The sequence below is a fragment of the Entelurus aequoreus genome, linkage group LG11 (genome assembly GCF_033978785.1).
Source record: "Entelurus aequoreus isolate RoL-2023_Sb linkage group LG11, RoL_Eaeq_v1.1, whole genome shotgun sequence".
NCBI classification, from domain to species: Eukaryota; Metazoa; Chordata; class Actinopteri; order Syngnathiformes; family Syngnathidae; genus Entelurus; species Entelurus aequoreus.
In genome coordinates this window covers 74,005,211-74,025,797 of record NC_084741.1, presented here as the reverse complement: position 1 = coordinate 74,025,797, position 20,587 = coordinate 74,005,211, and the positions used below count along the sequence as shown (strand labels likewise).

The 20,587-nt window shown below is 40.9% G+C and overlaps 1 protein-coding gene across 2 annotated transcripts in view; it reads left to right on the top strand.

Moving 5' to 3' along the window:
• The window catches only part of LOC133660465 (platelet endothelial aggregation receptor 1-like), a 618,594-nt gene extending 602,465 nt beyond the window's left edge, over positions 1 to 16,129 (top strand). The window contains exons 27-32 of one of the 2 annotated variants that reach the window (XM_062063981.1): positions 6,185 to 6,294; positions 7,141 to 7,255; positions 7,720 to 7,782; positions 13,757 to 13,933; positions 13,997 to 14,166; positions 14,200 to 16,129. In XM_062063981.1, the coding sequence (XP_061919965.1) occupies positions 6,185 to 6,294; positions 7,141 to 7,255; positions 7,720 to 7,782; positions 13,757 to 13,933; positions 13,997 to 14,136 (605 nt within the window). In that variant the 3' untranslated portion in view covers positions 14,137 to 14,166; positions 14,200 to 16,129. Of the gene's footprint in view, positions 1 to 6,184; positions 6,295 to 7,140; positions 7,256 to 7,719; positions 7,783 to 13,756; positions 13,934 to 13,996 lie in introns of both variants that reach the window. The other variant, XM_062063980.1, reaches the window with a different exon arrangement.
• Positions 16,130 to 20,587: the final 4,458 nt, after the last annotated feature.

Genomic DNA, 20,587 nt, shown 5'->3' with positions numbered 1-20,587 from the left:
TGACGTCACAGGTTGTGGAGCTCCTCACATCTGTAGTGGAAGTAGTGTGACGTCACAGGTTGTGGAGCTCCTCACATCTGTAGCGGAAGTAGCGTGACGTCACAGGTTGTGGAGCTCCTCACATCTGTAGCGGAAGTAGCGTGACGTCACAGGTTGTGGAGCTCCTCACATCTGTAGCGGAAGTAGCGTGACGTCACAGGTTGTGGAGCTCCTCACATCTGTAGCGGAAGTAGCGTGACGTCACAGGTTGTGGAGCTCCTCACATCTGTAGTGGAAGTAGCGTGACGTCACAGGTTGTGGAGCTCCTCACATCTGTAGCGGAAGTAGCGTGACGTCACAGGTTGTGGAGCTCCTCACATCTGTAGCGGAAGTAGCGTGACGTCACAGGTTGTGGAGCTCCTCACATCTGTAGTGGAAGTAGCGTGACGTCACAGGTTGTGGAGCTCCTCACATCTGTAGTGGAAGTAGTGTGACGTCACAGGTTGTGGAGCTCCTCACATCTGTAGCGGAAGTAGCGTGACGTCACAGGTTGTGGAGCTCCTCACATCTGTAGTGGAAGTAGCGTGACGTCACAGGTTGTGGAGCTCCTCACATCTGTAGTGGAAGTAGCGTGACGTCACAGGTTGTGGAGCTCCTCACATCTGTAGCGGAAGTAGCGTGACGTCACAGGTTGTGGAGGTCCTCACATCTGTAGCGGAAGTAGCGTGACGTCACAGGTTGTGGAGCTCCTCACATCTGTAGTGGAAGTAGCGTGACGTCACAGGTTGTGGAGCTCCTCACATCTGTAGCGGAAGTAGCGTGACGTCACAGGTTGTGGAGCTCCTCACATCTGTAGTGGAAGTAGCGTGACGTCACAGGTTGTGGAGCTCCTCACATCTGTAGCGGAAGTAGCGTGACGTCACAGGTTGTGGAGCTCCTCACATCTGTAGCGGAAGTAGCGTGACGTCACAGGTTGTGGAGCTCCTCACATCTGTAGTGGAAGTAGCGTGACGTCACAGGTTGTGGAGCTCCTCACATCTGTAGTGGAAGTAGTGTGACGTCACAGGTTGTGGAGCTCCTCACATCTGTAGCGGAAGTAGCGTGACGTCACAGGTTGTGGAGCTCCTCACATCTGTAGTGGAAGTAGCGTGACGTCACAGGTTGTGGAGCTCCTCACATCTGTAGTGGAAGTAGTGTGACGTCACAGGTTGTGGAGCTCCTCACATCTGTAGCGGAAGTAGCGTGACGTCACAGGTTGTGGAGCTCCTCACATCTGTAGTGGAAGTAGCGTGACGTCACAGGTTGTGGAGCTCCTCACATCTGCACATTGTTTACAATCATGGCCAGCAGCAGCGAGAGCGATTCGGACCGAGAAAGCGACGATTACCCCATTAATTTGAGCGACGATGAAAGATTCGTGGATGAGGAAAGTGAGAGTGAAGGACTAGAGGGCAGTGGAAGCGATTCAGATAGGGAAGATGCTGTGAGAGGCGGGTGGGACCTGATATTCAGCTGGGAATGACTAAAAGAGTAAATAAACACAAGACATATATATACTCTATTAGCCACAACACAACCAGGCTTATATTTAATATGCCACATAACAAACCCCTCCCCCCTCCCGTCCATATAACCCGCCAATACAACTCCAACACCCGCACAACACACTCAATCCCACAGCCCAAAGTACCGTTCACTTCCTCAAAGTTCATACAGCACATATATTTCCCCAAAGTCACGTACGTGACATGCACATAGCGGCACGCACGTACGGGCAAGCGATCAAATGTTTGGAAGCCGCAGCTGCGTACTCACAGTAGCGTGTATCCAACTCAAAGTCCTCCTGGTAAGAGTCTCTGTTGTCCCAGTTCTCCACAGGCCAATGGTAAAGCTTGACTGCCATCTTTCGGGAATGTAAACAATGAAACACCGGCTATGTGTTTGTGTTGCTGCAGCCGGCCGCTAATACACCGCTTCCCACCTACAACTTTCTTCTTTGCTGTCTCCATTGTTCATTGAACAAATTGCAAAAGATTCACCAACACAGATGTCCACAATACTGTGGAATTTTGCCATGAAAACAGACGACTTAATAGCTGGCCACCATGCTGTCCCAAAATGTCCGCTACAATCCGTGACGTCATCATACCGAGACTTTTTCAGCAGGATATTTCGCGGGAAATTTAAAATGTCACTTTAGTAATCTAACCCGGCCGTATTGGCATGTGTTGCAATGTTAAGATGTCATCATTGATGTATAAACTATCAGACTGCGTGGTCGCTAGTAGTGGCTTTCAGGAGGCCTTTAACGCCTCTACATTTTTGTGCAGCACAAATATAAATAACAATATTCATGGACACTTGATTGAATATTCATAGATTACAAGAACAATATGTAACTATCATGCTAGCTTTAGCATGTTTCACTATAGCAACTGTCTATTGATACAAGCAGTCTTTCCCTTCATTAGCATGTAGAAGATGATAGTAGATCATCCATTTTGCTGGACAATATTTCCTACAAATACATCATATTGTAATATATCATGAGAACCTTTCTTTTCTCATTGGTATTTTTCACCATATGTCCTTTTAATTGTCCTACATAAGTAAACACATTGGACTGTTGGCAAAAATGTAACTTCAATAAATACTGAACATCTTGAAGGGCAAGGAAATCCATATTTTGACTTCTTTATTTACATGGAATACAACAATTCCCAATACTCTTGATTGAAAAGGCTACTTTTTGTTAGGCTGCAGATAAAGATTGAAGTTACTTAAAAAAAAACATGTACAAAAGAAATGACTCGATGGGACTCAGTGGCGCCCTCGTGTGTCATCCCTTGCAATGGCAGAAAAGTGAATATACCACTTGCTCATTTGTATACTCTTTTACTACTAGGCAAGCTGCTGCTTTTGTACAAAATAGTAATAGAAGTATCCCAGAAGTGATGCATGCTGGTTGTGGACTGTTCAGGTCTTTGTACAAAATAGTAATAGAAGTATCCCAGAAGTGATGCATGCTGGTTGTGGACTGCTCAGGTCTTTGTACAAAATAGTAATAGAAGTATCCCAGAAGTGATGCATGCTGGTTGTGGACTGTTCAGGTCTTTGTACAAAATAGTAATAGAAGTATCCCAGAAGTGATGCATGCTGGTTGTGGACTGTTCAGGTCTTTGTACAAAATAGTAATAGAAGTATCCCAGAAGTGATGCATGCTGGTTGTGGACTGTTCAGGTCTTTGTACAAAATAGTAATAGAAGTATCCCAGAAGTGATGCATGCTGGTTGTGGACTGTTCAGGTCTTTGTACAAAATAGTAATAGAAGTATCCCAGAAGTGATGCATGCTGGTTGTGGACTGTTCAGGTCTTTGTACAAAATAGTAATAGAAGTATCCCAGAAGTGATGCATGCTGGTTGTGGACTGTTCAGGTCTTTGTACAAAATAGTAATAGAAGTATCCCAGAAGTGATGCATGCTGGTTGTGGACTGCTCAGGTCTTTGTACAAAATAGTAATAGAAGTATCCCAGAAGTGATGCATGCTGGTTGTGGACTGTTCAGGTCTTTGTACAAAATAGTAATAGAAGTATCCCAGAAGTGATGCATGCTGGTTGTGGACTGTTCAGGTCTTTGTACAAAATAGTAATAGAAGTATCCCAGAAGTGATGCATGCTGGTTGTGGACTGCTCAGGTCTTTGTACAAAATAGTAATAGAAGTATCCCAGAAGTGATGCATGCTGGTTGTGGACTGCTCAGGTCTTTGTACAAAATAGTAATAGAAGTATCCCAGAAGTGATGCATGCTGGTTGTGGACTGTTCAGGTCTTTGTACAAAATAGTAATAGAAGTATCCCAGAAGTGATGCATGCTGGTTGTGGACTGTTCAGGTCTTTGTACAAAATAGTAATAGAAGTATCCCAGAAGTGATGCATGCTGGTTGTGGACTGTTCAGGTCTTTGTACAAAATAGTAATAGAAGTATCCCAGAAGTGATGCATGCTGGTTGTGGACTGTTCAGGTCTTTGTACAAAATAGTAATAGAAGTATCCCAGAAGTGATGCATGCTGGTTGTGGACTGCTCAGGTCTTTGTACAAAATAGTAATAGAAGTATCCCAGAAGTGATGCATGCTGGTTGTGGACTGTTCAGGTCTTTGTACAAAATAGTAATAGAAGTATCCCAGAAGTGATGCATGCTGGTTGTGGACTGTTCAGGTCTTTGTACAAAATAGTAATAGAAGTATCCCAGAAGTGATGCATGCTGGTTGTGGACTGTTCAGGTCTTTGTACAAAATAGTAATAGAAGTATCCCAGAAGTGATGCATGCTGGTTGTGGACTGCTCAGGTCTTTGTACAAAATAGTAATAGAAGTATCCCAGAAGTGATGCATGCTGGTTGTGGACTGCTCAGGTCTTTGTACAAAATAGTAATAGAAGTATCCCAGAAGTGATGCATGCTGGTTGTGGACTGTTCAGGTCTTTGTACAAAATAGTAATAGAAGTATCCCAGAAGTGATGCATGCTGGTTGTGGACTGCTCAGGTCTTTGTACAAAATAGTAATAGAAGTATCCCAGAAGTGATGCATGCTGGTTGTGGACTGCTCAGGTCTTTGTACAAAATAGTAATAGAAGTATCCCAGAAGTGATGCATGCTGGTTGTGGACTGTTCAGGTCTTTGTACAAAATAGTAATAGAAGTATCCCAGAAGTGATGCATGCTGGTTGTGGACTGTTCAGGTCTTTGTACAAAATAGTAATAGAAGTATCCCAGAAGTGATGCATGCTGGTTGTGGACTGTTCAGGTCTTTGTACAAAATAGTAATAGAAGTATCCCAGAAGTGATGCATGCTGGTTGTGGACTGTTCAGGTCTTTGTACAAAATAGTAATAGAAGTATCCCAGAAGTGATGCATGCTGGTTGTGGACTGCTCAGGTCTTTGTACAAAATAGTAATAGAAGTATCCCAGAAGTGATGCATGCTGGTTGTGGACTGTTCAGGTCTTTGTACAAAATAGTAATAGAAGTATCCCAGAAGTGATGCATGCTGGTTGTGGACTGTTCAGGTCTTTGTACAAAATAGTAATAGAAGTATCCCAGAAGTGATGCATGCTGGTTGTGGACTGCTCAGGTCTTTGTACAAAATAGTAATAGAAGTATCCCAGAAGTGATGCATGCTGGTTGTGGACTGTTCAGGTCTTTGTACAAAATAGTAATAGAAGTATCCCAGAAGTGATGCATGCTGGTTGTGGACTGCTCAGGTCTTTGTACAAAATAGTAATAGAAGTATCCCAGAAGTGATGCATGCTGGTTGTGGACTGTTCAGGTCTTTGTACAAAATAGTAATAGAAGTATCCCAGAAGTGATGCATGCTGGTTGTGGACTGCTCAGGTCTTTGTACAAAATAGTAATAGAAGTATCCCAGAAGTGATGCATGCTGGTTGTGGACTGCTCAGGTCTTTGTACAAAATAGTAATAGAAGTATCCCAGAAGTGATGCATGCTGGTTGTGGACTGCTCAGGTCTTTGTACAAAATAGTAATAGAAGTATCCCAGAAGTGATGCATGCTGGTTGTGGACTGCTCTGGTCTTTGTACAAAATAGTAATAGAAGTATCCCAGAAGTGATGCATGCTGGTTGTGGACTGTTCAGGTCTTTGTACAAAATAGTAATAGAAGTATCCCAGAAGTGATGCATGCTGGTTGTGGACTGTTCAGGTCTTCCTGTAGTGACACCAAGCCATGGCCTGTCTCCTGTGTGTAAGAGACAAAGATTGTGGATGACTGACAAGATGGTTCACTCTGTTCATTTATTTATGCTATTGAATAGACAAGGTCGGGTGCTGAGAGCGATGCACAGAGTGAACCCTCTTGCGCCCTGTTTGAAAGTGAGAGATGAAAAAATGAAACACGCAGTGACGTGGCAATTTAATGATGCCGTTCAAATCATCCTCTTCATTTTTCATTTATTGTTGACGACTCAGGACTACTAAATAGTTTGAGGATCTCAAATGTGGCAGGCCCATTTCTAATTGTCATGTCATGGGAATTCTTCTACTTTACATTTCTGTCAAATATACTGTATCCAAAATGAGCTTAACCTGTATATTGTGTGTGTGTGTGTGTGTGTGTGTGTGTGTGTGTGTGTGTGTGTGTGTGTGTGTGTGTGTGTGTGTGTGTGTGTGTGTGTGTGTGTGTGTGTGTGTGTTGCAGATGTTCCACACAGCTACCATCACTACTACTCCAACCCCAGCTACCACACGCTGAGGGACAACCGGCCGCCGCTGCCTCACCTGCCCAACAACCATGATCGCACCATCAAGGTAACCCCTGTTCTCACACACACACACACACACACACACACACACACACACACACACACACACACACACACACACACACACACACACACGTTGTATTTATATTGCTATAGATCGGTATATAATCTGCACCCACTCAATTTCAGGGCAAAAAAAGGATTATCATCCATCAGCCGCACGGGACTATAAGTGGCAGATATATGCGTTGTGAAAGAAGTTATATACACACAAATATGTGGTAAATGTTTATTTACATACCTTAATTGTTTCCAAACAGTGTGTGTAACACGGCAGTAAAACGGCTGATCAAACAAAACAGAACCCACTAGCTGCGCAAGCTAGCTCTCCAATCAGCTAAACAGACTCAATAACTCCACGCTGACGTCTTGACGAATTTACTGAGGAATTAGTGAAAGCGAAACAATACAAAAAGAATGTAAACGTGTTAGCATATTCGCTAATGACGCTGGCTTGATGACAGTATGGTAGCATGTAGAAATATGCATGAAACCACATGCGAGGCTTTAGTAAGTACAAAGCGTTGTAGTTGTATTGTAAAAAGTTACAAAGGTTGCTTGCAGTGATGAATGAAGAATCCATGCGAGTAGAAGACGGCCAGAAGACTGCAGAACCAAAAGGATGGCGCCAGAGGACAACCAATAACACACCTTTTCAGTGTCTTTGCTCCTTTTTGTTTTTGTACTGTTTGGTTTATTGCCGTCAGCCAAGAAAAATCCATGAGTTGGCCGCACCGTTTTATTAGCCGCAGTGTACAAAGTGTAGGAAAATAGTAGTGAGTTATAGTCCAGTACTTTCAGGCCACCTCCGTCACACCTTTTGTTTGCGCAGAACACCAACGAGCAGCTGTTGTGCAGCGTGAAGAACATGCAGCGAGATGGCCACGCCCTCTTCAACGCCACGCTGCCTGCAGACTGGAAACACCAGCAGGATCGCAAAGAACCAGGTGAGCCTCGGCAGATCCTGGACCAGATCAATCAAACCTTCATCTTAGTCCTACAAGCTTGTTGAACATGCGGATCAATCAAACCTTCATCTTAGTCCTACAAGCTTGTTGAACATGCAGATCAATCAAACCTTCATCTTAGTCCCACAAGCTTGTTGAACATGCGGATCAATCAAACCTTCATCTTAGTCCTACAAGCTTGTTGAACATGCGGATCAATCAAACCTTCATCTTAGTCCTACAAGCTTGTTGAACATGCGGATCAATCAAACCTTCATCTTAGTCCTACAAGCTTGTTGAACACGCGGATCAATCAAACCTTCATCTTAGTCCTACAAGCTTGTTGAACATGCGGATCAATCAAACCTTCATCTTAGTCCTACAAGCATGTTGAACATCAAACTCATGTGCTCCTGATGTGTGAATTTCAACACTTTGACAAAAGTACAAACTTGTTTCTTCAGGAGTGTTTGGAATGGATCGCAGCTACAGCTACAGTGCCAGCCTTGGCAAATATTTCCACAAAGGTACAGTAATTGTTCTCATAAACATCACCACGCCCTCCTCAGGCAGAGCCTGGTATTGCAAGATGGAAAGTCTAGCATGTCAGCTTGTGAACACAACTTAGATAATAATAATAATAAGAAGAATAGTTTAGGGCTTAGAGCTTACCAAAAACTGGCTTTTGGGACAGATGAGCCCAAACCTCGGACCACTCAGCGAGGGCAGGGCTAGACTCTTGGCTTTTTCACTTGTAGCACCGCTGCTACAACATGAAACACATCTTTAGTAGGTCTTAGTTTCATTATGAACACTCACACAAGGTACACATGTACATACATATCAACTCACACAAGGTACACATGTACATACATATCAACTCAAACAAGGTACACGTGTACATACATATCAACTCAAACAAGGTACACATGTACATACATATCAACTCAAACAAGGTACACATGTACATACATATCAACTCAAACAAGGTACACGTGTACATACATATCAACTCAAACAAGGTACACATGTACATACATATCAACTCAAACAAGGTACACATGTACATACATATCAACTCAAACAAGGTACACATGTACTTACATATCAACTCACACAAGGTACACATGTACATACATATCAACTCACACAAGGTACACATGTACATACATATCAACTCAAACAAGGTACACGTGTACATACATATCAACTCAAACAAGGTACACATGTACATACATATCAACTCAAACAAGGTACACATGTACATACATATCAACTCAAACAAGGTACACATGTACATACATATCAACTCAAACAAGGTACACATGTACATACATATCAACTCAAACAAGGTACACATGTACATACATATCAACTCAAACAAGGTACACGTGTACATACACATCAACTCAAACAAGGTACACATGTACATACATATCAACTCAAACAAGGTACACATGTACATACATATCAACTCAAACAAGGTACACATGTACTTACATATCAACTCACACAAGGTACACATGTACATACATATCAACTCACACAAGGTACACATGTACATACATATCAACTCAAACAAGGTACACGTGTACATACATATCAACTCAAACAAGGTACACATGTACATACATATCAACTCAAACAAGGTACACATGTACATACATATCAACTCAAACAAGGTACACATGTACATACATATCAACTCAAACAAGGTACACATGTACATACATATCAACTCAAACAAGGTACACATGTACATACATATCAACTCAAACAAGGTACACATGTACATACATATCAACTCAAACAAGGTACACGTGTACATACATATCAACTCAAACAAGGTACACATGTACATACATATCAACTCAAACAAGGTACACATGTACATACATATCAACTCAAACAAGGTACACATGTACTTACATATCAACTCAAACAAGGTACACATGTACATACATATCAACTCAAACAAGGTAGGATCCTAACTTAAGAGGTATTTTGAAATAAGACAAAAAGAAAAAGCCTTGAAAATAATACGAGTTAAATATAATAAAGTTAAATATAATAAAGTCAAATATAATCACCAAACATTTGCTTCATTCTTCAGCTAACAAAAACACAAAATGTGTAATAAAATGTCCTGCTTGAAGAGGACATGTTTCTTTGTCAGCAGCAAGATCAACACCATTGACCTAAACTATAGACATGATTATAGGACATACACACAACAATGTTGTCATGATGGTGGTACTTAATGAATACTTAGGTCTACTACACTACTGTATTTAATGTTGTCATGATGGTGGTACTTAATGAATACTTAGGTCTACTACACTACTGTATTTAATGTTGTCATTATGGTGGTACTTAATGAATACTTAGGTTTACTACACTACTGTATTTAATGATGTCATTATGGTGGTACTTAATGAATACTTAGGTGTACTACACTACTGTATTTAATGTTGTCATTATGGTGGTACTTAATGAATACTTAGGTCTACTACACTACTGTATTTAATGTTGTCATGATGGTGGTACTTAATGAATACTTAGGTCTACTACACTACTGTATTTAATGTTGTCATTATGTTGGTACTTAATGAATACTTAGGTCTACTACACTACTGTATTTAATGTTGTCATGATGGTGGTACTTAATGAATACTTAGGTCTACTACACTACTGTATTTAATGTTGTCATTATGGTGGTACTTAATGAATACTTAGGTTTACTACACTACTGTATTTAATGATGTCATTATGGTGGTACTTAATGAATACTTAGGTGTACTACACTACTGTATTTAATGTTGTCATTATGGTGGTACTTAATGAATACTTAGGTCTACTACACTACTGTATTTAATGTTGTCATGATGGTGGTACTTAATGAATACTTAGGTCTACTACACTACTGTATTTAATGTTGTCATTATGTTGGTACTTAATGAATACTTAGGTCTACTACACTACTGTATTTAATGTTGTCATGATGGTGGTACTTAATGAATACTTAGGTCTACTACACTACTGTATTTAATGTTGTCATTATGGTGGTACTTAATGAATACTTAGGTTTACTACACTACTGTATTTAATGATGTCATTATGGTGGTACTTAATGAATACTTAGGTCTACTACGCTACTGTATTTAATGTTGTCATTATGGTGGTACTTAATGAATACTTAGGTCTACTACACTACTGTATTTAATGTTGTCATTATGGTGGTACTTAATGAATACTTAGGTTTACTACACTACTGTATTTAATGATGTCATTATGGTGGTACTTAATGAATACTTAGGTGTACTACACTACTGTATTTAATGTTGTCATTATGGTGGTACTTAATGAATACTTAGGTCTACTACACTACTGTATTTAATGTTGTCATGATGGTGGTACTTAATGAATACTTAGGTCTACTACACTACTGTATTTAATGTTGTCATGGTGGTGGTACTTAATGAATACTTAGGTCTACTACACTACTGTATTTAATGTTGTCATGATGGTGGTACTTAATGAATACTTAGGTCTACTACACTACTGTATTTAATGTTGTCATTATGGTGGTACTTAATGAATACTTAGGTTTACTACACTACTGTATTTAATGATGTCATTATGGTGGTACTTAATGAATACTTAGGTCTACTACACTACTGTATTTAATGATGTCATGATGGTGGTACTTAATGAATACTTAGGTCTACTACACTACTGTATTTAATGTTGTCATGATGGTGGTACTTAATGAATACTTAGGTCTACTACACTACTGTATTTAATGTTGTCATTATGGTGGTACTTAATGAATACTTAGGTTTACTACACTACTGTATTTAATGATGTCATTATGGTGGTACTTAATGAATACTTAGGTCTACTACACTACTGTATTTAATGTTGTCATGATGGTGGTACTTAATGAATACTTAGGTCTACTACACTACTGTATTTAATGTTGTCATGATGGTGGTACTTAATGAATACTTAGGTCTACTACACTACTGTATTTAATGTTGTCATTATGGTGGTACTTAATGAATACTTAGGTCTACTACACTACTGTATTTAATGTTGTCATTATGGTGGTACTTAATGAATACTTAGGTTTACTACACTACTGTATTTAATGATGTCATTATGGTGGTACTTAATGAATACTTAGGTGTACTACACTACTGTATTTAATGTTGTCATTATGGTGGTACTTAATGAATACTTAGGTTTACTACACTACTGTATTTAATGATGTCATGGTGGTACTTAATGAATACTTAGGTCTACTACACTACTGTATTTAATGTTGTCATTATGGTGGTACTTAATGAATACTTAGGTCTACTACACTACTGTATTTAATGTTGTCATTATGTTGGTACTTAATGAATACTTAGGTCTACTACACTACTGTATTTAATGTTGTCATTATGGTGGTACTTAATGAATACTTAGGTCTACTACACTACTGTATTTAATGTTGTCATGGTGGTGGTACTTAATGAATACTTAGGTCTACTACACTACTGTATTTAATGTTGTCATTATGGTGGTACTTAATGAATACTTAGGTCTACTACACTACTGTATTTAATGTTGTCATTATGGTGGTACTTAATGAATACTTAGGTCTACTACACTACTGTATTTAATGTTGTCATTATGGTGGTACTTAATGAATACTTAGGTCTACTACACTACTGTATTTAATGTTGTCATTATGGTGGTACTTAATGAATACTTAGGTTTACTACACTACTGTATTTAATGATGTCATTATGGTGGTACTTAATGAATACTTAGGTCTACTACACTACTGTATTTAATGTTGTCATTATGGTGGTACTTAATGAATACTTAGGTCTACTACACTACTGTATTTAATGTTGTCATTATGGTGGTACTTAATGAATACTTAGGTCTACTACACTACTGTATTTAATGTTGTTATTATGGTGGTACTTAATGAATACTTAGGTCTACTACACTACTGTATTTAATGTTGTCATTATGGTGGTACTTAATGAATACTTAGGTTTACTACACTACTGTATTTAATGATGTCATTATGGTGGTACTTAATGAATACTTAGGTTTACTACACTACTGTATTTAATGATGTCATTATGGTGGTACTTAATGAATACTTAGGTCTACTACACTACTGTATTTAATGTTGTCATGATGGTGGTACTTAATGAATACTTAGGTCTACTACACTACTGTATTTAATGTTGTCATTATGGTGGTACTTAATGAATACTTAGGTCTACTACACTACTGTATTTAATGTTGTCATGATGGTGGTACTTAATGAATACTTAGGTCTACTACACTACTGTATTTAATGTTGTCATTATGGTGGTACTTAATGAATACTTAGGTCTACTACACTACTGTATTTAATGTTGTCATTATGGTGGTACTTAATGAATACTTAGGTCTACTACACTACTGTATTTAATGTTGTCATGGTGGTGGTACTTAATGAATACTTAGGTCTACTACACTACTGTATTTAATGTTGTCATTATGGTGGTACTTAATGAATACTTAGGTCTACTACACTACTGTATTTAATGTTGTCATTATGGTGGTACTTAATGAATACTTAGGTCTACTACACTACTGTATTTAATGTTGTCATTATGGTGGTACTTAATGAATACTTAGGTCTACTACACTACTGTATTTAATGTTGTCATTATGGTGGTACTTAATGAATACTTAGGTTTACTACACTACTGTATTTAATGATGTCATTATGGTGGTACTTAATGAATACTTAGGTCTACTACACTACTGTATTTAATGTTGTCATTATGGTGGTACTTAATGAATACTTAGGTCTACTACACTACTGTATTTAATGTTGTCATTATGGTGGTACTTAATGAATACTTAGGTCTACTACACTACTGTATTTAATGTTGTTATTATGGTGGTACTTAATGAATACTTAGGTCTACTACACTACTGTATTTAATGTTGTCATTATGGTGGTACTTAATGAATACTTAGGTTTACTACACTACTGTATTTAATGATGTCATTATGGTGGTACTTAATGAATACTTAGGTTTACTACACTACTGTATTTAATGATGTCATTATGGTGGTACTTAATGAATACTTAGGTCTACTACACTACTGTATTTAATGTTGTCATTATGGTGGTACTTAATGAATACTTAGGTCTACTACACTACTGTATTTAATGTTGTCATGGTGGTACTTAATGAATACTTAGGTCTACTACACTACTGTATTTAATGTTGTCATGATGGTGGTACTTAATGAATACTTAGGTCTACTACACTACTGTATTTAATGTTGTCATTATGGTGGTACTTAATGAATACTTAGGTCTACTACACTACTGTATTTAATGAATACTTGGAGTGTTTCCGAGGTGCTTCCTGGTGAGAAGTGACGGTGACTACAAGGAAGTGTGTGACTAGAATCCTCTTTCTTGACTGACAGAACTGAAGGACGCGGCGATGGCGAGCAGCAGCTCTCTGAACAGCGAGAATCCTTACGCCACCATCAAGGAGCTCCCAGAGAGCAGCTACATGGAGATGAAGGCGGCCGTGCCCAGAGAGCGAGCTTACACCGACATCAGCCCAGCGCCTCTCTTCAACTCCACCTCCTTGCACAGAAGTGAGAGTCGTAAGGTTCAAAGGTCATTGAGGTCACACAAGTTATGCATCTTTCTCCTCGCAGTGCGGCAGAACTCTGTGGGCCACGCCCCCCTGGAGGACCCCCACAGTCACTACGACCTCCCCGTCAACAGCCACATCCCCGGACACTACGACCTACCTCCCCTTCGCCGCCCCCCCTCCCCCAGGAGGACGCCTCAGTGATGTCACGGCAGAACTCCATACTGCCCCCAGGTGGAGGGCGGTAGGACTCCATACTGCCCCCAGGTGGAGGGCGGTAGGACTCCACACTGCCCCCAAGTGGAGGGCCGTAGAACTCCATACTGCCCCCAAGTGGAGGGCAGTAGAACTCCACACTGCCCCCAGGTGGAGGGCCATAGAACTCCACACTGCCCCCAAGTGGAGGGCCGTAGAACTCCATACTGCCCCCAAGTGGAGGGCAGTAGAACTCCATACGTTGTGGGCAAGAAAAAGAGGCTTGAAAGGGAGGACAGCTGTAATGTTTTCATCCTCTTGAAAAAACATGCTGATTAGCGTTCATGTTAGCACATTTACTTTGATTTCTCTTCAGCTTCCCAAAGACTTCCAAGTCTAATGTAAATGTGTAATTATGACTTTTTTTAACCAACGGTGGATATATTTGTACAAGTACTTTGGAAATCATGCACTTTAGTTCAAAAACAAACCAAGACAGAACACAAGACAATTAGTAACTAATATCATATCTGGCAGGGGCTGTTATGTACTCAACTGCAGAGAATGTCAGGCATCTATTAGGAGTTAGACGTTTTTAACCCCGCCTACAATAATCATCACTACTTCTTGTCTCAACACTAGAGACCAAGGGTGTCTAAACTTCATCCGCGAGGCCTGCATACTGACGGCCATTTTTATATTCTTATATTGTTTTAATTGTGTAAAAAGGCTAAAAAAAAAGTTGTGTTTAATTGTATTCATATCATGTATATTGTTTAATTGTATTCCTATCATGAATATTGTTTAATTGTATTCCTATCATGAATATTGTTTAATTGTATTCCTATCATGAATATTGTTTAATTGTATTCCTATCATGTATATTGTTTAATTGTATTCCTATCATGTATATTGGGACAAACATTAGCCTGTGGGTCGCACGCTACACTCCCAATTCATCAGCTTGCTTTAGCAACTTTATTTTCGCTAAATTCAATTTTCGCTCTTTTCCAGTAAAGACAATTATTTGAGGGCAGCACGGTGGAACAGGGGTTAGTGCCTCTGCCTCACAATACGAAGGTCCTGAGTAGTCCTGAGTTCAATCCCGGGCTCGGGATCTTTCTGTGTGGAGTTTGCATGTTCTCCCCGTGACTGCGTGGGTTCTACTCCGGCTTCCTCCCACCTCCAAAGATATGCACCTGGGGATAGGCTCCTCCCACCTCCAAAGATATGCACCTGGGGATAGACCCCTCCCACCTCCAAAGACATGCACCTGGGGATAGGCCCCTCCCACCTCCAAAGACATGCACCTGGGGATAGGCCCCTCCGACCTCCAAAGACATGCACCTGGGGATAGGCCCCTCCCACCTCCAAAGACATGCACCTGGGGATAGGCCCCTCCCACCTCCAAAGACATGCACCTGGGGATAGGCCCCTCCCACCTCCAAAGACATGCACCTGGGGATAGGCCCCTCCCACCTCCAAAGATATGCACCTGTGGATAGGCCCCTCCCACCTCCAAAGACATGCACCTGGGGATAGGATGATTGGCAACACTAAATGGTCCCTAGTGTGTGAATGTGAGTGTTGTCTATCTGTGTTGGCCCTGTGATGAGGTGGTGACTTGTCCAGGGTGTACCCTGCCTTCCGCCCGAATGCAGCTAAGATAGGCTCCAGCACCCCCCGCGACCCCGAAAGGGACAAGCGGTAGAAAATGGATGGATGGATGGACAATTATTTGAGGAAATACGGGAGAAAAAACACCGTCTGTCCAATGAATCCTTCACCTACTTGACTGTTGATACGCCAATCAATGAATCCTTCACCTACTTGGCTGTTGATACGCCAATCAATGAATCAATGATTCCTTCACCTACTTGGCTGTTGATACGCCAATCAATGAATCAATGAATCCTTCACCTACTTGGCTGTTGATACGCCAATCAATGAATCAATGATTCCTTCACCTACTTGGCTGTTGATACGCCAATCAATGAATCAATGAATCCTTCACCTACTTGGCTGTTGATACACCAATCAATGAATCAATGATTCCTTCACCTACTTGGCTGTTGATACGCCAATCAATGAATCAATGAATCCTTCACCTACTTGGCTGTTGATACACCAATCAATGAATCAATGAATCCTTCACCTACTTGACTGTTGATACGCCAATCAATGAATCAATGATTCCTTCACCTACTTGACTGTTGATACACCAATCAATGAATCCTTCACCTACTTGGCTGTTGATACGCCAATCAATGAATCAATGATTCCTTCACCTACTTGGCTGTTGATACACCAATCAATGAATCAATGAATCCTTCACCTACTTGGCTGTTGATACACCAATCAATGAATCAATGAATCCTTCACCTACTTGACTGTTGATACGCCAATCAATGAATCAATGATTCCTTCACCTACTTGGCTGTTGATACGCCAATCAATGAATCAATGAATCCTTCACCTACTTGACTGTTGATACGCCAATCAATGAATCAATGAATCCGTCACCTACTTGACTGTTGATACGGCAATCAATGAATCAATGAATCCTTCACCTACTTGGCTGTTGATACACCAATCAATGAATCAATGAATCCTTCACCTACTTGACTGTTGATACGCCAATCAATGAATCAATGATTCCTTCACCTACTTGGCTGTTGATACGCCAATCAATGAATCAATGATTCCTTCACCTACTTGGCTGTTGATACGCCAATCAATGAATCAATGATTCCTTCACCTACTTGACTGTTGATACGCCAATCAATGAATCAATGAATCCTTCACCTACTTGACTGTTGATACGCCAATCAATGAATCAATGAATCCTTCACCTACTTGACTGTTGATACGCCAATCAATGAATCAATGAATCCTTCACCTACTTGACTGTTGATACGCCAATCAATGAATCAATGAATCCTTCACCTACTTGACTGTTGATACGCCAATCAATGAATCAATGAATCCTTCACCTACTTGACTGTTGATACGCCAATCAATGAATCAATGATTCCTTCACCTACTTGACTGTTGATACACCAATCAATGAATCAATGAATCCTTCACCTACTTGACTGTTGATACGACAATCAATGAATCCTTCACCTACTTGACTGTTGATACGCCAATCAATGAATCAATGAATCCTTCACCTACTTGACTGTTGATACGCCAATCAATGAATCAATGAATCCTTCACCTACTTGACTGTTGATACGCCAATCAATGAATCCTTCACCTACTTGACTGTTGATACGCCAATCAATGAATCAATGAATCCTTCACCTACTTGACTGTTGATACGCCAATCAATGAATCTTTCACCTACTTGACTGTTGATACGCCAATCAATGAATCAATGAATCCTTCACCTACTTGACTGTTGATACGCCAATCAATGAATCAATGAATCCTTCACCTACTTGACTGTTGATACGCCAATCAATGAATCAATGAATCCTTCACCTACTTGACTGTTGATACGCCAATCAATGAATATTTCACCTACTTGACTGTTGATACGCCAATCAATGAATCAATGAATCCTTCACCTACTTGACTGTTGATACACCAATCAATGAATCAATGAATCCTTCACCTACTTGACTGTTGATACACCAATCAATGAATCAATGAATCCTTCACCTACTTGACTGTTGATACACCAATCAATGAATCAATGAATCCTTCACCTACTTGACTGTTGATACGACAATCAATGAATCAATGAATCCTTCACCTACTTGACTGTTGATACGCCAATCAAGCTTCCCATACCAACATGGCGCTTTGACGGCCGCACTTACCAGAGAAATATTACCAACAGGTTTGTAATGCGCATGTTTAAGGTTCTATAATGTTATGTCAAAGTTTAGAAGACTCTTTAATGAAAGTGTTGATAGTAGAAAACTCTTTAATGAAAGTGTTGATAGTCGCTGATCAACGTTGGCCAGCGAGGTAGAAAAGTGATGACGTCACAGTCCAGCATAGCAATCAGGCATAATGAAATCATGCAATAAACCATATTAGGCAGCAACAATGTTCATGTAAATCTATAACATGACATACATTTTTATTCATTAAAAGCAAAACTTTGAAGAGCTACTTAGTTGTTAGCTAGATGATATCTGTTGGCTAGCTAATTTTACTCCACAGCAGCATGGCAATTATTTCACACATTTTCTTACCTTTTAGCGGACACGTGTGCTTGTTGGTGACCTTTGTAAATATCAAAAGTGTACATTTTAAACCTTTTTTGAAAATACTCGTCTTCCTTTTGTTGTGAGTAGTGTGTGTGAGAGAGAGAGAGCGCTTGGTGGATGGCTTTGTGCAAAACATCAATAAAGTGACAGAGTTGCAACAAAACGATGGCCTCGTCATTCCGACCCAAGAGCGGAAGTGTAAGGAGCCACTGGCGGGTAAAGTGGAGGCTGTTAACCCCAACAATGGAGGGTGTTACCCCCAATGATGGAGGGTGTTACGCCCCAACGATGGAGGGATTTACCCCCAACGATGGAGGGTGTTACCTCCATCGATGGAGGGTGTTAACCCCCAACGATGGAGGGATTTACCCCCAACAATGGAGGGATTTACCCCCAACAATGGAGGGTGTTACCTCCAACAATGGAAGGTGTTAACCCCCAACAATGGAGGGTGTTAACCCCCAACAATGGAGGGATTTACCCCCAACAATGGAGGGTGTTAACCCCCAACAATGGAGGGTGTTATGCCCCAACGATGGAGGGATTTACTCCCAACAATGGAGGGTGTTAACCCCCAACAATGGAGGGTGTTACCTCCAACAATGGAGGGTGTTAACCCCCAACAATGGAAGGTGTTAACCCCCAACAATGGAGGGTGTTACCTCCAACAATGGAAGGTGTTAACCCCCAACAATGGAGGGATTTACCCCCAACAATGGAGGGTGTTAACCCCCAACAATGGAGGGTGTTACACCCCAACGATGGAGGTATTTACTCCCAACAATGGAGGGTGTTAACCCCCAACAATGGAGGGTGTTACCTCCAACAATGGAAAGTGTTAACCCCCAACAATGGAGGGATGTACCCCCAACAATGGAGGGTGTTACCTCCAACAATGGAGGGTGTTAACCCCCAACAATGGAGGGTGTTACGCCCCAATGATGGAGGGATTTACCCCCAACAATGGAGGGTGTTACCTCCAACAATGGAGGGTGTTACCCCCCAACAATGGAGGGTGTTACCACCAACAATGGAAGGTGTTACCACCAACAATGGAAGGTGTTAACCCCCAACAATGGAGGGTGTTAACCCCCAACAATGGAGGGATTTACCCCCAACGATGGAGGGTGTTAACCCCCAACGATGGAGGGTGTTACGCCCCAATGATGGAGGGATTTACCCCCAACAATGGAGGGTGTTACCTCCAACAATGGAGGGTGTTACCTCCAACAATGGAGGGTGTTAACCCCCAACAATGGAGGGTGTTACCTCCAACAATGGAAGGTGTTAACCCCCAACAATGGAGGGATTTACCCCCAACAATGGAGGGTGTTAACCCCCAACAATGGAGGGTGTTACGCCCCAACGATGGAGGGATTTACTCCCAACAATGGAGGGTGTTACCTCCAACAATGGAGGGTGTTAACCCCCAACAATGGAGGGTGTTACCTCCAACAATGGAGGGTGTTACCTCCAACAATGGAAGGTGTTAACCCCCAACAATGGAGGCTGTTACCGTCTACCCTGCGCTGGGAGCCGACGAGCAGGAAAGGTGCAACACCTTCATTTGAAAGGAGTGTTGGGCCTGCTCTGATTGGTCAGCCTGCGTCAGCTTGACTGCAGTTAACTAAGTCAACAGACTCACTAACTTTAAGATGTCAAAATGTTTGTGTATATTTGGAAATGAAAGCAAAAGATGGATTTAAATGAATGTATTAAAAAAGACAATGAGTCGCTGTGGGAGAGAATGTTGTTTTAAGTGTGAGCATTCATCACTTCAAGGCTTGTTCAAAGTGAACGACAAACATTCATCACTTCAAGGCTTGTTCAAAGTGAACAACAAACGTCATCAACTCATCTGACGCTGACAGGATGGCAAAATGTTTCAGTCAGACAGAAAAAAACCTTCAATGTTTACATCCATTTTCAACTCTTTGTCAATTGTACATCTTTGGAGATGACTGGAAGGCACTTTTGGTGAAGAAAAAAAAGACAACAAATGCATTAGAGGAAACAGAAACATAAATGCTTTGCTATACTTGACTGCAGGACAGAAAGTGAATAAGTCACATCCCACCCAGGAAAAAAAGCAAAGCGAGCCAGAGAAGACGTCTGAAGGCACGTTGGCAGTTTGCAAGCTTCATCAAAAATGTTGTCAAACAGCATCAGCACTCAACACGTAGTAAGACACACCCTGGTTGCCGTGACGACAAACGGCATCAGCACTCAACACGTAG